This window comes from Misgurnus anguillicaudatus, chromosome 12 (assembly GCF_027580225.2).
Source record: "Misgurnus anguillicaudatus chromosome 12, ASM2758022v2, whole genome shotgun sequence".
NCBI lineage: Eukaryota > Metazoa > Chordata > Actinopteri > Cypriniformes > Cobitidae > Misgurnus > Misgurnus anguillicaudatus.
The window spans coordinates 17246336-17265428 of NC_073348.2; the positions used below are offsets into that span (position 1 = coordinate 17246336).

Here is a 19093-nt window from a genome sequence, read left to right on the forward strand (position 1 = left end):
ATGTTCAAACTACATGTTGTCTTGAATATTATATTAGTGAATTTTAAAAAAGTAACGAAAATCCAACTCCAAATCTCATGGCAATTCGTGCGTATTTTACAAGGTGGCTAATTCGTACAACCACATATGTACATTTTTGTAAGATTGGGCATGACCACTGTGACGTTATGGTTAGGGGTGGGGTATTGTTATTGTTTTTATGATAATAGTACGTTTTTGCACTATTAACTTCGTACGTATTCATACGAATTAGCCAACTCGTAAAATGTGTACGAATTCTCGTGAAATCAATCTGTATTATTAGTGTACAGACGAAAAAAGAGTATAAAAGCACAAATGAGCTGTAATAGTGACCCCAAACTAACTTTATATTATTTTATGTTTATTTTATATAAGACTACTTTGAATAATATTAGATGTCTAGTCTGATGTGGGCTGCATTAAAATATTTAATAGCCTACCTGTAAAACCCTTAAATATGCCAAATTTATAAATAAGACTGATTCGGTTTTAAAATCGCATTATTGTGCGTCTAACTGAATTTGACTCTCTGACAAAATAACCTGTAAAATTAACTGCATGCTTTAATTTATTGTTTTAACATGTAACATTAAGACATAAAATGTTAAGAGAATTACAGAAAATACTGGTGAATATGTATCTCAAACTAAAGTGATACAAATCGAAATTTCGATCATAATTCGTTTTGTTTGTTTGTTTTAAATCAAGTAATACTCAAACGTTTAATTTTGTTGTCTCCTCATCAGATCTGAATGCTTTCCTGTATGTCTTTTTATGCACGTGTAAACCTTTTTTTCTATTCTTAGGCAAACTGCTTTATAATATTATATACAAGCGCACAATCGTTTCACAATCATTGTGCAACAGCATAAGCGGAGAATTCTGAGATGCTTAGCCTACTCTACTCGAATATTTGATTGCAATGGATTTTTCTTTACTGTTCTCCCCAACAAAATAACAGCATGCCGCTTTTAGACTTGAGAGTTTCTTTCTCTCATTACAATTTTGAAACCTTTCAAATAAAAAAACTCGTATAGTTTGCAAGAGAATTTGCATAAAAATATTGTCATTTAGATTACATAGAATATAAGTACATTTAGACTTTATAAATATAAGCTACCTTTTCAGGATGTTGCTGCTATATTTCACATTCTATTGCTTGACCAGGATCTTTAAACAAATAAAATTAAAGTAATTTGTTTTTGGATTTTGATCGTCGTGATTAATGATTATTCCTATATTTCAGTCTTTGGTAACGTTTTCAAAATAAACAAAGTGAAGATAGTACGCAATCTGTGTAACATAAACTATTGATAAGATCAAATGTAATAAATACAAACATTCTGATGTTCAGATGCGATGCATAATTAAGCTTAATAATTATAAGCTTAAGACGATCGTGAATGCAAATTTAGCATTAATAATTGCTAAATTATGTCGTCGACAATAATGAATAATACGTGATTCTAGGCCTGTATTATATGAAGTAGGAAGGTCATGCATATTACGTATTTTGCATTCAAGGCGTGTGCATCTCTTTTATTACCTTAAATGTGCTAAAAAAAATGCAAAACTTAGAAATAATACAATTGCATGGTTTAATTGTAGACAAGTTTTTTTTTTTAATTGAAATATTCGATTCTTTTTTTCTTATTAGACAATTCAAAAGCATCATGCATAATGCAAGGTCTCTGTATCACGACATTTCGATACATAAACCATTCTCACAAACTCCCATGTGCAGTACGTCTTCCCTCCCCTCTGATCTGCAAACTTTCAGAGACTGCCTATGAGGAGAGCAGGAGCAAAACCTGCCAGCCCCTTAATTTTCTCCACTTCCTGTACTCAAACAACTGCATCCCAAAAGAGAGGAAAAGTCGTAGGAAATATCCTGCAAACAGTTCTGAATAAGGCGTCCTGACGAACTGCGTGCGCTCGGCCGCATCTGGTCCGGTTTACTCACTTATTACCAAAGTGAAGACTTTTTTAGTTTTCACAAGAGTTCTTTTTAACAGGACTGTCGTTATTTATTGACTTTTATAAAGGAAAGAGTGAACTGGGTTGATATTACACCGAAATTGACCGCGCATCCAGTGCGCATTGGATAAAAATACACAAAAGGCAAAGAGCTTGCATCTTGAGGATACGCAAAGAGGGGGTTAACTTTATCAAAAATCGCCGTTGTTTCTGGGCTTTTTCATGTATTGGAAAAATGAGGTTTTGGCCCCTCTATCAGAGGGAAATCAATTTCTATCCGAAGGAATTCCCACAAAACAGGTAAGACATTTAATACCATCACGTCTTTCTTGTGCATGACATTCATGTATTTATTGAAAATACGAGTTAGACAAACGAAATGGCTTTGTGATAATGCCAACATGTTGCTCAGTGTGAAATCTCGTTGCCAAGTCCCCTCTTTATCATCATCCAGAGCCTGTAACATCTTCACCTTAAGTGATGTCATGAGAATCAGGATCTATTATGAATAGTGTGATTTGCGGTCCACCCCCTTCACATGCCAAGTCTGCGGAGGAAAAATTAGATTTTAATTACTGCCATTAAAAATCAAATTTGCAATTCTTTGGGTGGCCCGTCGCTTTGCCTGATTGGCAGTTGAAATTGACACTCTGGGGTCCTCTTATCGCGAGCAGTTCAAGCTATTTGTAATTGCAGGTAGTTTATTTTTTTCAGCTCCCTGGATTGCGTGAAAATGCGATTATGGGAAGAGGCACGGGTTAAGTGTGGGGAAAAAATCAATCCAAATTGAAATCGCTTCATTAAAACAGTGAGTTTTTGTTGCGAGGCTCTCAATGCACTGTTAAAAGCGTTTTTATTGTTTTGGCCACATATATAGAGCAGGGGAACGATGTCTCGGAGAGATGAGATGCCTGAGATGGAGACCCGTGGGTTGACTGTGGCTTCTGTTTTCTAGGTGATCTCGCCAGATTCACAGAGCACACCGGGAGCATCACGCTGCGTGGACAGTCAACACGGACACGCAATGGTGAGTGTTTCCAACAATAAATCCTTTATTTTTGTGTCTCCATAGTGATGCGTTTTGTCTTTCCAAAAGGGGCCTTCAAAACACAGCACTTGCTTTTTAATGCATCATAATATTATGCATATTAAATCGGATTTGAAATAGTTCTGCAAACTGAAGTTCTATAGCTTTTATGAACAGACAACCCTCAAGATGAAACGTTTAGAAACGAAATACATCTAAACTATAAATGTTAAATGCAGCTCATAAAGTTTTATATGTAAAGGTCTGTTTTGTGTTAATTCTTTGATATCACTGTTGCAGTCACACTCCGACGGAGAATCACACAGGTCTAATATGGAGAAAGACGATACGCGCTCTTCGCCCAGTCCTCCTTCAACTCCGTCCATCTGCTCGCCCACATCCACCGCCTCCTCCGTTCCGTCCACCGGGAAGAACGTGTGCGCGAGCTGTGGACTTGAGATCTTGGACAGATATCTGCTGAAGGTACGAAGGCGTGTGTGTCTGTGTGAGTGTGTCGTCTTATGTGACGAGTGAATTGTGTTATATAATGTTAGTGTATTGACCAAGAGCCTGACTTTTGTAAAAGTTTTGAGATGCTGGGATTTAGTCTGAACTGAAGTATTAATTTTATTTAAGATTTATTGTATATTAATTATTAATTATACTGTTTAGGGTCAGAGACACCCAAAAGTCATTCTAAAAGCTTTAAGAAAATTCAATATAATTTATATATAATATTGAGAGTCTAAATATTCATGATGTTTTCTAATGTTTTAAGAACTGAGTATAAACACAGTTTTAATCTGCACAATTTAAAAAAAAAAATTTAATATATTTAATTGTCCGCAATGTACATTGTTTTGTTGTTTATGAAAAAGCTGATATAAATATGTTTAAATTCAAATGCAAAGGCATGCTTGTTACAGGCTAAGATTGTAGTAATACACTTCTTGTTAGGTTTTTTAATTTAATTGTATTTTTCTATAGCATATTTTAAATCGATTTTAACCAATTACGAGCATTAAAGCTTAAATGATATTTTACAATCAAAGTAGCACATTAAAAGGCAGAAAACGGTTTATCTTAAATTTGTTATTTTACCCGTGCATCATGGGATTTCTCCAAACCCAAACATAAAAACATTTAAATTAATCTCAGCAGAACATATGAGTTTAGTAATTGCGAATATTTTTAATAATTTATGAATATTTGAATCCAGTGATATGTTTTCTGCTCTTTGCAGTTTTCTCCCTTAAACGATTAATTTGCCTTTTTGCCCACATTATCTGTTTTTTGACATTATTGAGACAGTATCATTGCCCTGCACTCGCGCGTGTACTCGCGTGCTGCTTGTTTATCAGGAAGTGCGTGTGCTAGGATCAGCTCGCGATTCCTCTCTGTTTGGCTTTTTTTGCGGAAACTCATAAAACCATGCGTGTGAGTTTAGACCCTTTTACAGTTCGGCCAGGATGAACAATTTTAGACTGTTTCTTTGTAGATTAGTGGATCCCTCACCCGTTGCAACGCCTTTGATTTTTTACTCAGAGAATCTAGAAAATTATAATAGCCTACTAGTTAAAAAATTATAAACATTTAAATAATGACACTATATATTACTCCAAAATTGTAAATGTAACATTCTTTATTTTAACAGTAATATTAAAATGTATACTCATTTTATTTACAAATTGTTAGATTTATAGACCAATTTAAAAGTATTTACGCTTAAAATGTAATAAAATAATAATGCATTAAAAATTAAATTCAACTCAATTTTACATAAAGTGAACTCAGCTAAACTGTGAGACTTTTACACTGAGATGACTGTTTTGAGAATATAATCATACAATATACTATATGGGTCTATACATTTTGGTTTTACGACTGTGCGTACGTGTGTAAGTTTAAACCTATTTATTTTACAGCATTTTAAATAGCATTTACAATGCTAACCGTAAACACACATTTAGGCCTAACGAAATTACTATTATATAACAAACTGTATTATTATTATTATTACTATTACTATTAGTGTTATTATTATATTATCTACTTTGTTTATTACAGGTTAATAATTTGATTTGGCACGTGAGATGTCTGGAGTGTTCAGTCTGCAGAACTTCACTACGTCAGCACAGCAGCTGCTACATTAAAAACAAGGAAATCTTCTGTAAAATGGATTATTTCAGGTAGGGTAAGTTTTTCACTTTCTGTCCTCAAAAAATTATCTGTATGTAATAACGAAATTTAATAAAGAAATACTAGGTTATTATTTGCTCACCAGTGATGTTGCGTTGAGTGTTGCGTATTGTTGTGTCAAAATCGAAATTTCTTCGTTTCTTCAGCTAAGTGATCTACTTTTTTACCATAAATTTCTTATAATTGTGCAATTGACAAAGCCATGAAAACGATTTAATTTTTACAATTTAAATGATCACATCTTTTCACTTTTTTTTATAAAATGGTATATATTTTTGCAACCCCAAAACTGGCGACCTTTCACAATCAATTTATTAGAAATATTTAATATTGCCTTACCTATAACAAATAGGTTTTTCATCAGTTTAAAAATAAAAACATTAGTAGTTTGGCTTCTTTATTGCTTTGTTTCAGTATGATGCTTTCAATAAAATTAAAGTAAACATTAACTTAGTCTAAACCAAAACAAACAAAATTACTGCTTATTGTCATTAAAAACATTACAATAATTGATCTGATGATTTTTTTTATTATCTTACTGCCAAAAAATATTTCAAATAGGATTTTAAGGAGAAGTCTAAATAGTTGCCATAAATACCTATTTGATTGTTAAAGATATCTCCTGTTATAAATAGTCTAATGGTACTGCTAGTTTCCCTGTCTGCAATTGAAAGCATTAAGGACAAGTTAAACAATTGAATCTAGACAGTATCAGCCTCTGGTGAGAGTCAGTAATATGCTTACAGGGAGGCATTGAAAGAGGGAGATCCAGGCAGGAAAAGCTGTGAAACTGCATTGAGGGTAGAAGGATTGAGATATGCCATGATTGCAGAGCACTCAGCAAGGCCTGTGAATGGTTGTATGATATTGGCCAGCCTTCCCTGCTTATTGCCTGTCAATGTAAATGACTGGCCCTTTAAGCTGTCAATGCTGTGTTGCAAGAGAGGCTTTGTTTTCTATGTTAAGACCAATAATCTGAAGAGATACTCCAGAAGATGGTGAATCAATACTCTGATCTTCAGTGAGCAACAGTTGAGACTGAGATGTCAGAATGTGGCTGGATGATAACTTTAGGTGTGGGAAATTAGAAATGGTAACATGCCGCAAAACAGGGAATTTATTGGTGATTCATTTATAGATCTTATTGAAGAGGAAAGATGGCCAGTTGCGGTTTTGTACAACAGAATTTGGCAGTGATAAAAATTGCGATTGCACTAAGAAACCTTCATTGATGCTGGTTAAATGCAGTATGATAAAGTTGTACACCTTTGTCAAGTTGTTGAATGTGTATTATTCAATTATTATTAATTATCGTACAAATAGTAACGTTATTCATGTTTCCTTTAATTGACCTTGAAGCTGCTATGATTTGCATCTTAAATGTTGACATTTATGCATTTGGCAGATGCTTTTCTCAGATTTACTGCACATTAGGTATACATTTGATCATTAAGCGTGTTCCTTTTTTGCTGCTAACCGAATGCTTTACTACTGAGCTACAAAAATACATTATGTTAATTCACAGGAACTTTGCTTCTAAAAAGTAAATTTATTTTCACAGGAACTATACATTTATACGCTATACACAAATAGATAGAAAGCTATGCACTTTGTTTTAGACTATATCAAATTTCTCTTTAGTTTTGAATTTCATAAAAAGCAACCACATGGATCTATGATGGTTTTCTCATTACTAAATACACAGTTAATCATTGTGTTTCTTTTTTTATTTCCATGCAGTCGCAGGAATGCCCTGCAGCAGCATTGTGATTGACTCTATGATGTATTCATGTTGGCTCTGTCAAAGATACAGTAATAGCTCCAAGCTTGTGGAGTTAAGTTTAATGATCACGTGAACACATGTTTTCTTCTGTAGTGGCACTGACTCTTGTTGAAGTCCTCAGCAAACGCTTGTTGAAACACCGAAGCCAAGAAAGCACTTTCCCTCAGAATAGAGAAAGGAGGATAAGTGTTTTTTTTAAAGGGAGTATACAAGTGGCAGGACTATGTGAGTGGTTTTCAGCTTTATATAATGTGCTAGAATCGTTTTAGTACCGAGGATCCTAAACAGCATTCATTTTGTATATTACAGTATATATCTAGACATAAACATGTTTAGTCTTAACCTGCAGTTACTGATGATAGTAAATGTCATGGTGCAAATGTAGTCATTGTGCCTCACTGTGACCTTTTTATATCATTTTGCTATGAAATTATCTAAAATTGTCACCCTGTTACGTAAAATCATAATGACATAAAGAACTGTAAAAATATAACCTTGATATCTTTAATATTGACTGTGTAAAGATTGAAATATATGTGAAATGAAATCAAAATTCTATTATGAGATGATGAGACTTTAATCTGGATTTCACAGACAAGGTGACAAATATTCACTTTGATAAAAATGATCAGATGGTATGACACTGAGATGGCCATTATATGTCTTTGTCATATACAGTACCCTATGATTATGCTTGTGTTGTAATTAAATGAAATATTTCTATGAAATATTCTCATTGGACACTATTTCAAAAGCAGTGCATAGCAAAAATAGCAACATATACCTCAATAAAAAAGTAAAATTCTTTCTGAAAAATAAGAAAACAAATTAATAATTAAAATGTTGTTTTATCGAATTAAGACATATGATGAGGTCACGAATATGTAACGCATAGAAATGACCCATGCAGGTAGATGTTGAGAGATGTTTGTGTATCTTCAGCACAGACCGATCTGAGTCTGTTTATTCTTTGGCAGCTTGTTTTTGTGTTGCTACAAAGCTTCTTTACAAGACGGCCAATATTCGCTTTCACAGGAAATGGATTTCCATTGATTTCTTGCAACAACAAAAAAACACAAGGAGATATGTTACATTTATGTCAGCTTCTCATCTAGGCCAGACTGACAGTTTCTCTAATAGAGTGTAATTGCAGGAAATCAAAGTGGGCTTAGCCTGCGTGCTTGAGAGGTGGGGGTGGAGGTATGGCCGGTGAGGGTCAGAGAGGAGACTGTACCTACACGCACAAAAAAAAACGACTGCAAAAGCGTGAGCGTAAGCATCAGATCAGGCCACACATGAAGTCAGCAGAGGCTGTTAAACGCAGGAACCGAAGGATAAGGACAGAGTGATGGAGTAAAGCAGTAACCCCAGTGGGTTCTTGTGGACCGAAGATTGGTAGATTTGGGGAAGGAGATGACGTACTCTAATGGCTTGTGTGTGCATAGAAGACTTTTTGTGTGACCTGTGCGGAGTATGTGGGAAAAACATTTGGGTGTGCGGCATGTGCCTGATATGACAGTCAAGGGATGAAATGTGTTTTTTCTGGACTGAAAGAGGAAAACTTGTTGGGTGTTCAATTCCCAGAGAACACGCATACAGTAATGATTAAAATATGCCGCTTGTAAGTCACTTTGGATAGAAGCGTCTGCAAAATGCATAAATGTAATGTAATGCAAAAGTTATTAATTCTCTACATACACTGTAAAAAATGTCTGTAGAAATTACAGTATTACTGGGTATTACTGGCAAGTAGCTGCCAGTAACTTACTGTAGATTTAACATTCACTGTAAAAAACATTCCGTAGAAATTTCAATGTTATTGCAGCTGGGTTGCCGGTAATTTACCGTAGATTTAAAGTTATGTTATTTACTGGCAAGAGTTTGTTCACAGTTAAATAAATTTGAAATATTAACAAGTCTTTATCTTTACAGAATAAAACTATACAATAACAGCCTCATGCAAAGCATTCTGGGGATCAGAAATCATCATCAACCTTTTTCTGTTTTTTGCTTTAGATTTTGTTTTCCAGAATATTTTGCTTGATGCTGTTTTTTTAGTTTTACTCTGGAAAGACAAAGACCTGCAAATGTAAAACGTTCATTCAACTCCGAACAAAATGTTGCCACACTGTAAAAAATACTTTGCTGCCTTAAAATTTTTTGTTGAATCAAGTCATTTCAACTTACTATTATTTATCTTGACTAGAGATGAGTTTTTATAACTACAGGTGAGTTGTTATAACTTATAAAATGTAGTTGAGAAAATTCAACTTAATTTTATAAGTTGTGACAACTCATCTTTGTTGACAGAACTTGTGAATCTGAGTTGATTTAACAAAAAATTTTAAGGCAGCAAAGTTTTTTTACAGTGAAATAACATACATTTAAATCTATGGTACCGGCAACCCAGCTGCAATAACATTGTAATTTCTACAGATTTTTTTACAGTGTTATGTTATTTACTGGCAACAGTTTGTTCAAAATAAAATGAACATGAAACATATTAAATTTTTATATTCTACAGTAAGTTACTGGCAACCAGCTGCATAATTACAGCAAATTTTTTACAGTGTATTCAACACCAAATTCTTGCAGATTTTCAGGAAATGGGGGATGGTTATTGCTCAAAATAAACTCACCGCCATGTTGTCGGTGGTTGCTACGGTGTTGTTATGTGTTTCAGGTGGTTACTAATGGGTTAAATGGTTGTTTTTATAGCCTATATAAATTTATTGTCCATCAGTCTGATTTCTTAGAAACGTAATACACATCTATTCATCAAGTCACATGATTTAGACTTTAATTTATGTCTGCAGGAAAAACAGTGCTGTTGCATGTTGAATTTGATACCCAGGGTTAAGGGTTTTCCAAAACCATGGGTGTGAGGGACAGTAACAGTTCTGTCTAAGCTAACAGCACTAAAACTTTTCAAATAGCATAACATTTTCTGTATTGGTCTTCTCATTGTGAGAGAAAGATTTAGATAGACTGTAAAACATGCTGGGTTATTGTTGAGTCAAAAAGGGACGAACCCAGCCTGTGGACTGTAATTTAACTTAAGCTGGATTGTTTCAACGTAAAATGCTGGGTAGTTTTAACCCATTGTTGGGTCAAATATAAAAACATTTAAAATATAAAATTTTCTGGGTTAATATAAACCAATTTTTTGACGCAGTGCTTGGTTAAATTTAATTAAAAATGTGTATCTCTACAAAAGTGAATTTCTTGATGGTGAAGAAATGTGCATGAAAGAAATTAATTCAAAATAAGCAGAACAACGCACGGACACGCGGATCTAAACGACACAGAAAAATCCCCCTTAAGATTTTTATGGCCTTTTTGCGGTAGATGAAGTGCCATGCGAGGTTTCAGCTCTGTTCCGCAATGTTTCTCCTCTAAACACATGTCTGAAATGCATCATTACTCAAACATTGTATTCTTTGTCTGGAATTATGCTGTCAGGAATATCGTGCGCAATGTACACAGAAAGTCCTTTGAATACTTTCTGCAGGCATCAACACATGAGGCGTGCCTTTTGTAACAATATTTTGTAGGCTATGTAAGAGGAAGGTAAATATTTCTCAAGGATTTCGATTCAGGTTTGGTTTTGTTTTTTCGACTGTCTCATCCTCCTTAAGTGGTGATTGGCAGAGACAATTTATTTGACAAACATACAGGTCAACACTTTTACAATATGGACACAAAAACTGCTTAATCAGATTAGTAAAGTAACACCTTAACATTTATAATGCAGTGTTTATTAATTTAATTTATTTATTGCTAAATACAATTTAAAGGGTTCATTTACTCAAATAATAATATTCTGTCAACATTTACTGACCCTTGTGTTGTTTTATACCTTTATGAGCCTCTTTTGTTGAATACAAAAGAAGATATTTGGATAAATTATGGTAAGCATACAATTGACAGCACCCAGTGACTTCCATAGTAGGAAAAATCCTCCTCCAAAATCAGTGTTGCAAAAGAGAAACATAATGCATAAGCATTGTAGGAGTTGTTGTTATATTTGTGAGCAATAATAAAAAATGCTTGTCATGCTTTTTGGGCACTGCAAAGTTTTTCTTTAATTCCAGACCAAGATAAAAAAAATTGCAATGTACTTTTTATTTATAGAATAATGGAATGGAGGTGAATCGTGAACAAAATATAGTCAACGTTTGGACTTGTTGACAAAAGTAAAATAGTAAGGTAGTATCTTCGAGCAAAGAAGCAAATATAATTTTTTGTTTCCCTGAGCCCATCAAGTTCCCTGCCATGATGTCATTCCCACTGGATGGCCCCAGGGGCCCCACTGCGGAGATTTCAGCGAGCTGGCGCGGTGTCATCATTCTTCAGTAGTACAGACGGGTGAAACATGGCCAAACTGGCTATCTTGATATCCCACGATTTTCTTGCAGTCAGAGGGGGTTGTGTACGACACTTTGTTTACATAAGAGTTCCCAATGACAGAGGCGTGGTGATGGGGGGAGGCACGGGGGGCTCAGATTCAGGGCAAAAAGGGGGCCATGACTTGCCATCTGCAGAGCATTAGCCCGAGTCTCTGCTTCTAGCCAGGTTGGTCTGCTCAACAGTGGAGCACTTTGGTCACCTAAATGTGATGTCTGGGTCAAAAAGCAATCGAGCCAAACGTGGCCGGTCAAAATAGCACCTGATAATCAGAGTTTATTACTGCAGGCTTTGTATATTTGTTGTTTGTTTGCATAACTGTACAATTGTTTATCATGTCAGGCACAGAATAACAAGGGAGATACTATAAACTACTGTACATGTCTGCATAGCTCCTAAAAATGCAGGGGTTGTGTATAAATTGTAGTTGGCTGGGAATAAATCAGGAATTAGGAATTGTAACTTAACATGCAAACTATATTTGAAGAGTTTCGTTGCAAAACGAGGTAAATCCATTTTTTTGCCTTTTTGCCAAAACATGTTTATTATTATGTTATCATGTTATTATTTTGTTTTATGGTGCTACTATAAATTTTTTTTAAGTTATGAAGGTTTAAATCAAAACAAACCAACTGCAGTTGAATTGATATTAATTGGAATGCACAACCAAAAAACGAGATTTCTGAAAAAAAAAAACGGATTTATCTCGTTTTGCAACAAAACTCTTCATTTGCACTTTGAAAAATATCTGATGATGCAATGCAATACGAATGCAGCGAAAACTAAAGTTGTACACAAGCTGAGGTTTTAGGTTTTTTATACTGTGCTGTGTACAATAAGTGTGCTACTGGTACTGATTTGATCAGTAGATTATATCAACATATTTTTATGTCACTTATGGCAACTCATCGCTAGTCAATATTTAAAATAGTAAGTTGAAATGAATTGCAAAGTTAATTAGATTAAACAAACATTTAAGAATAGTTTTACAGTAAAGATAAATCTAATAAGTGGCATTGTATATATTTTTAAAATGCTTAAATAAATGCAAGGAAAGACCAATCACAGTTCATCATGCAAATCTTGCAATAACACAGCTGCTGTTGATTAACATTTTGGGACATCAATAGGAGATTTTTAAATTTTAATCTTAAATGTAATTGTATTAGTTTCTTTACTTAACGTTTAAGACACAAAATGCATGCACTGTAAATAACCCTGTATATTATGTAATTTAATTTTATAATTAGATTTTGTAGATAATATAATTAAATAGATAATATATAATTAAATGACCGTATTTATAATATATATGATATAATATAAAATATATAATAAAATATAATTTAACGATATATAGCGTATTAAATAAAATGCATTATCTTTATTTGTTTGGTTATGTACAGTGAAACTTTGTAATGATTAAAAATAGAAGTACTAAAACACCCCAGGTGAAAAAGTAGTACAATTCCATAGTGTACTTAAAGTGCTTTATTTTCACACACTAATTTTTTACTTAATATACTAAAAATTCATCTTTAGTACTTCTTGAGATAATCTTAAGAACATCTAAGTGTACTTCACTGTGCTATTTTTAAAAACCATAAATATGAACTAAAATGTGCCAGAAATGTATTTTAAAAATGTATTTAGGTACCACTTGTAGTAAACTTGAATCCATCTTTGTATGAAAGTTGAGTTCAAATATAATACAAGTGTTAACTAAATAATTTTTTTAATACAGAGATAGTATGTTAAAAGTGCATTTTAGTTCATATTCATAGTGTCTCAAAGTAGCACAGTGAAGTACACTTAGATAATCTTAAGAACATTTTAAGAAGTACTAAAGATGAATTTATATATTGGGTGCAAGATCGGTGTGCGAAGGTAAAGCACTTTAGGTGCACTATGGAAGTGTACTACTTTTTCACCTGGGACTCTCAGATAAAAGCTACAAAAGCTGTCTCTGGGGTGGTACCCTTTCGAAAAGTACACATTTTTACCTAAACAGTACATAGTAGTACCTCACATATATCTGTACCTAGGCCTATATATTAGGACCTTTTATAAGGGTACCATCCCAGTGAAAGCTTTAATATCTTTTTCTTTGTCTGTGTTACACACTTTGTTGGATTAAATCAAAACAGGGTTTGTGGATCCTATCAGCTCAGTTTATTTCCTCTCAACCTGTGGCTCATAGGATTATTAGTAGTTTGTTTGTACTGAACATTTTACAACCGTGTCAGACAAGTTTAGGGGTTATCTTACCGGACACGGTTAGTATCTGTATTGTTTTGCCAATGAGAGCTTTCTGTGGGGAAAACGAAAGTAATTTTGAATACATGTTAATTCATATTTAGCAGGCATTTGTTTTGTTTCTTAAGCAATATATGAAGAGTTTCGTTGCAAAATTGTTAATTATTTCCGTTTTTTAAAATTGTTCAGAAATCTAGTTTTTTGGTTGTGCATTCCAATTAATTTCAATGCAACTGCAGTTGGTTTGTTTTGATTAAAACCTTCATAACTTAAAAAATACAGCTAAGTAGCACCATAAAACAAAATAATAACATGATAACATAATAATAAACATGTTTTGAAAAAAATGTTAAAAATGGATTTATCTCATTTTGCAACGAAACTCTTCATATGTTATGTATTTAAAACAAAAATGATTATTTTTTGTTTTAAAAGTTTGATTTCCACATTATATAGGATGATTGTATGTAGAAAACAGTAAATCACTAAATATAGACTTCAGCTGGGTATCCTGGGTCAAAATAATTTGCATGGCAATGCGACTCTTGCCCACCAGGGCAAAAGTCCCATTGCCATGCAAATTTGATACTTTGCCAATGTTACTAAAGCTTATAACCATAATGTGGTAATGCAGAGCCCTCCAATACCCTGATTCTAGGCCATTCTTATTGTTAAGCTCTGCATTACCACATTAGGTTATGAGCTTTAGTAACATTGGCAAGTATAAAATGACCCTATAACATGTTTTAACGTTGATTCACTACAGTTTAAGGATCGAGTATTGATTCCCAAGCCTTTCTCTGTCTCACAGTAGGTTTGGTACAAAGTGTGCCCGCTGTGGCCGGCAGATCTATGCCAGCGACTGGGTACGGCGAGCCAGGGGTAACGCCTACCATCTGGCCTGCTTCGCGTGTTTCTCCTGCAAACGTCAGCTTTCTACAGGCGAGGAGTTCGGACTGGTGGAGGAAAAAGTTTTATGTCGGATCCATTACGACACCATGGTGGAAAACCTAAAGCGGGCCGCTGAAAGTGGTAAGTGTGCGCAAAACTGTTATACGTGAATTACGAGGTTCCTTATTTTATCACTAAATTGCTTGGTTTTTGCACAGGAAGTGGACTTACTCTAGAAGGGGCCGTGCCCTCAGAACAGGACAGTCAACCAAAACCGGCCAAACGGGCACGAACATCCTTTACAGCGGAGCAACTGCAGGTAATATTGGAAAATAATTCGCATTATTGTTAAACAGCAGGTGTGTGGTTGACTTTTGGACAGCAATTCCTATCTGTGGAGTTTTTGTGTACATTTGGCAACCAGTGGTGCTATATTATATTATTTCTTACCTACTTAACATACTATTTTAATAGCTTTTTCTTTATAGCTTTATACTGCTCCTGTATAGCTCAGTGGTAGAGCATTGCATAGCAGTGTAAAAGGCCAAAGGTTTGAACCCAGGGAATACACATATTGATAAAAAAATGCATAGCTTGTAATGCACTGTAAGTCACTTTGGATGAAAGCATCTGCCAGATGCATAAATGTTTTTTGGTGGTCTCACTGCTAAAAAGTTATTTTAAATGATTCACAAACTCTTTGATTTCATATTCCATAGATTTTCTATTTTCCCTTCCTTAGTTTTTGAGACACTACCTCCTGTCATGACTCTTCAAATGAAATGCCCCTGATACATGCAAAATTTGAAGAGAAATCCTACACTCTTGAAATAATTCACAATGCTACACAATGCCGCATAAGAACCATTAATAAACTAACTTTACCATCTAAAGATCCTCTCTGTTCCACAAAAGTTTCTTTGTAGTGCATAAAGGTTTTTTAAACTATAAAAAAAATCACTGAAATAAATCACTTTGGCTGATATGCTCTTTTGGGAACCAAATTGGGTGATTCTCACGAAATCCAGATTTAGAAGGTGTCCAGCATCAGATTTTTTAAAAAGCCCATTTTTTTGCACATATAAGATTACGGTCTGAACTTACTATAACCATTTTTTTAGAGGATTTAAAAATATTTCCTATAGAATTATTTACATTTTTTAGATTATCATTATCAAAAATTATCATTACCGCAACATGATATTACATTGAATATATGCATTTATAAACTCATGTTTCGGTAATGAGAACTAATAAGTTGTCTAGGTACTTTCACAAACAAAATTTCAACTTTTATCTGGAGAGAAAAAATATAACTGCTTACCTGGTAGCCATCTTGAGTGTTACAGTCAATTATGTCCCTTCCAACAATTTTTTTTTGAAAATGTTAGCTCCTTGAGGGCTTAAACAATGATTGAAAATTGTTGCGGAGGATGAGAAAATTGGTCTTGGACACATTTATTTTCCTTATTATTGTCTCTACATTTACCAATGATCACCAAATACAACATGTTTCTTTACTGTAAATGTTTATAGTATAACATGCACTGAAGCTTTTTCTTTTTTAGATTTTTTAATTATAAATATTTTCATAATCCAGTCATGGACACATTGCTGTAATGAAAATTTCCCCCTTAAACGTGTAAAAAACAACAAAATTGGTTTGTATGATGTCATATGAAATCATGTGCAAAATAGTACATAAAGAGATGTTTGTAACTGTATTATTTTTATACTCTTATTATGCATTTACCTTTTTTATCAAAATGTTTCATGACACCTCATAAGTCTAATTTCGTGAGAATCACTCAATTGGGTTCTTCTATGGTATTGCTGCTAAGAATTGTATTTATTTTCAAGAGTGTAGGAGCTAAACTGGTGTTTTATAGTCATTTTCTTAACTTAATCTAAATTACATAAAGTAAAATAAAACATCACATGTAGTGTTAACTGTAAAACTTATTGTATGAACAGGTAATGCAGGCGCAGTTTGCCCAGGACAACAACCCTGACGCTCAAACCCTTCAGAAACTAGCAGACATGACCGGATTAAGTAGACGAGTAATACAGGTAACGAAATACCATCTCTCTCTCTCTCTCTCTTCTGATTATTTGTGACCTGTTTGTAAAATCCAGTTTAAAGTCTCATAATAAATGTATGAGGTTAGGAGCATCAAAGTTTGATTTCAATCATTGATTTTACATTAATTTTAAGTGAATATTAAAGATATTATAGTCATATTTTTCATAGAATGTTCTTTACATTATAAAGTAAATAACAAAACATGAGTATACCTGGGTTTTCACAGACTGGGTCATATTCTCGCCTAGAATGCAGTAAAACAGACTTCATAATTTTTCTAAAATTTTTATAGGTTTGGTTTCAAAACTGCAGAGCGAGACATAAAAAGCACACCCCACAGCACGGCGGTCCACCTCAATCACACCCTCAGGCCCGCATGCCCCCTTCACTGCCCGACGAACTGCATTACTCCCCTTTCGGCAGTCCTGAGAGAGCACGGATGGTGGCCCTGCACGGGTACATCGAAAGTGAGTGTTTTTTAAAACATGGACACTGCACAACAAATGTTTTTTTAACCCATTCAGACCTGATTTTTCCCATGTGCCTTATTTTGATTGGTTGATCAGCATTTTTGAACCACATGAACCACAAAACATACACTCTTAGAAAGGATGTGTTAATTTTTTAGCTTTTAACACATTATGTGTAATTTTAACACATTATGTGTGATTTTGTGTTAAAAGTAACACTTTCAATAATAACACAGAGATGGGTGGATTCTGGGACAACGCATTTAGTGTGTTGTCCCAGAATCAACACTAATGTGTTGTTTTTAACACATTCGTTCTAAGTCCATTCCAGTGGACACAGGGTCTGAAGGGGTTAAGGCTGAAATTTAAACTCTAATCCTTCACATAGTGATAGGAATATTTTATAGTTAAATGTGATCTGAAAACGTACAGTTTTCCCAAATCCTTCACACATTTGCCATGAACAAAAAGACATTTCCACTGTTGTCTTTTATGTGTCTCTACATATTAAGCTGAGATTTTATCATAAAAATTAAAGTTTACGCAATCAGATTAACATCATGTTTGTTTTTGTTTCGCAGGTCATCCGTTTTCCGTGCTCACTGCACAGAGCCTCCCTCATCAAGCCATGTCGTTACCCCAGCTCCCTCTCAGCCGCTAACGCCCCACTGCCTCATGGTGACCCCTGACCTCATGCTCCAAACTTCCGTCCACTCCTCCACAGACCCCAGAAGCGGGATCTGGCTCAAGGAGAGGGTCACGGTCCCTCTTGCTCTTGACCTTTGAACTCCCAAGGAGAGAGACTGTTTCCTCTCTGGCTTCAGTGGACGGGATTTTACTCACCTGCATCCAGTCACGCTCATTTACGGAAAAGACTTATCTGTGACCTGTGAATTTAAGACTTTTGTCGTCGAGACCAGAATCTGGACTTTCGGACAAAAAAAACACTGTACAAAGACTAGAAGTGCTCTTGGTTCGTCCTCTCTCCTAATTGATTCATCTCAGATCATTTGGAGAATGAATGCAAACACAAGGAATGTAAAGTTACCTGCATCAGTGTTAAAGATATAGATTGGAATAAAGGCTAAGAGCTGTGGATGGGGAAAATGACAAGGTGGTAAGATGTTATATCATTTTTTCCTGGCTAAAAAGTGGAAAACATTTTTTTCCTAGCGCCATTATTAAACATGTATGTTTTACTTAGATTAATGGATTTGAAGTGAGTAATGCTTTTTTACTTTCTTTTTGACTCCCAAATTTAAGGACATGAAAATTTATAGAGCATGAAATGCAATGCTATAGAGGCCTAAAAAGATCCGTTTAAAAAAAATCATTTTAATTTTATACTCGAAATTGATTCATTTTAGGGAAAAGTTTAAATATAACAACACATTGTGATCGTAATTACTTGTTGACATTCTCTTTGGAAAGCAGATGGTTTGTTATAAATTGTTTCATTTAAGGTTTCAGATGCAAGAAATTTGCCATATTATTTTTTGTTTTAGTTTAAGACTTTCAAGGATTTTCTAAGTTTTCAAAGATCCTGAAGACATCTAAACCTTTGAGATCTTCTCTAAAAAATAATTGCAGATTTTACTATTGTTATTTTTTAAAAATGCACTGCAGTTACTGTTGCCATAAATAAATGACAAAAACATTTATCTTACTATTAAGATTTTTACAAATAAATCCTTTAAAATGAGAAAGACAATACTAACCATATGAGGATAACGAAAGGATAAATGACAAACAACATTTTGTGCCAAGAAAAGAACGTCAGAAAGAGACAACAGCCGTTTAGTATAAGAAAGATTACAAGAGCACTTCAGTGAAATGTAAAAATAGCTATGTGTAAAGAAAATGTACATGTATTTTTATTTAAGCAGTGTCTTAACTTTGTGTGGGAGACGAATGTGTCCGTTTCATTGTTGTATCCATACATGTGTGCCGTATAAGCCTCAGCCGTGACCAGAGAGCAA

General features: G+C 34.2%; 2 protein-coding genes across 3 annotated transcripts in view; one reads left to right on the top strand and one right to left on the bottom strand.

Annotated features, from left to right (window-relative positions):
- Positions 1-1613: 1613 nt before the first annotated feature.
- Positions 1614-18956, top strand: lhx6a (LIM homeobox 6a). 2 transcript variants are annotated; one of them, XM_055209019.2, is made up of 9 exons: positions 1614-2298; positions 2954-3025; positions 3326-3508; positions 5093-5214; positions 14485-14702; positions 14780-14880; positions 16536-16631; positions 16937-17111; positions 17696-18956. In XM_055209019.2, the coding sequence occupies exons 1-9, from the start codon at positions 2221-2223 to the stop codon at positions 17773-17775; spliced, it is 1125 nt and encodes a 374-aa protein (XP_055064994.1). In that variant the 5' UTR covers positions 1614-2220; the 3' UTR covers positions 17776-18956. The 2 variants fall into 2 exon arrangements, with proteins under 2 accessions (XP_055064994.1, XP_055064993.1); XM_055209018.2 differs by having other exon boundaries at positions 1629-2298; positions 14482-14702.
- Positions 2372-19093, bottom strand: part of morn5 (MORN repeat containing 5) — a 31859-nt gene continuing 15137 nt past the window's right edge. Inside the window, exon 6 of the mRNA XM_055209038.2 lies at positions 2372-2545. Within this exon, the coding sequence (XP_055065013.2) occupies positions 2472-2545 (74 nt within the window). The 3' untranslated portion in view covers positions 2372-2471. The remainder of the gene's footprint in view (positions 2546-19093) is intronic.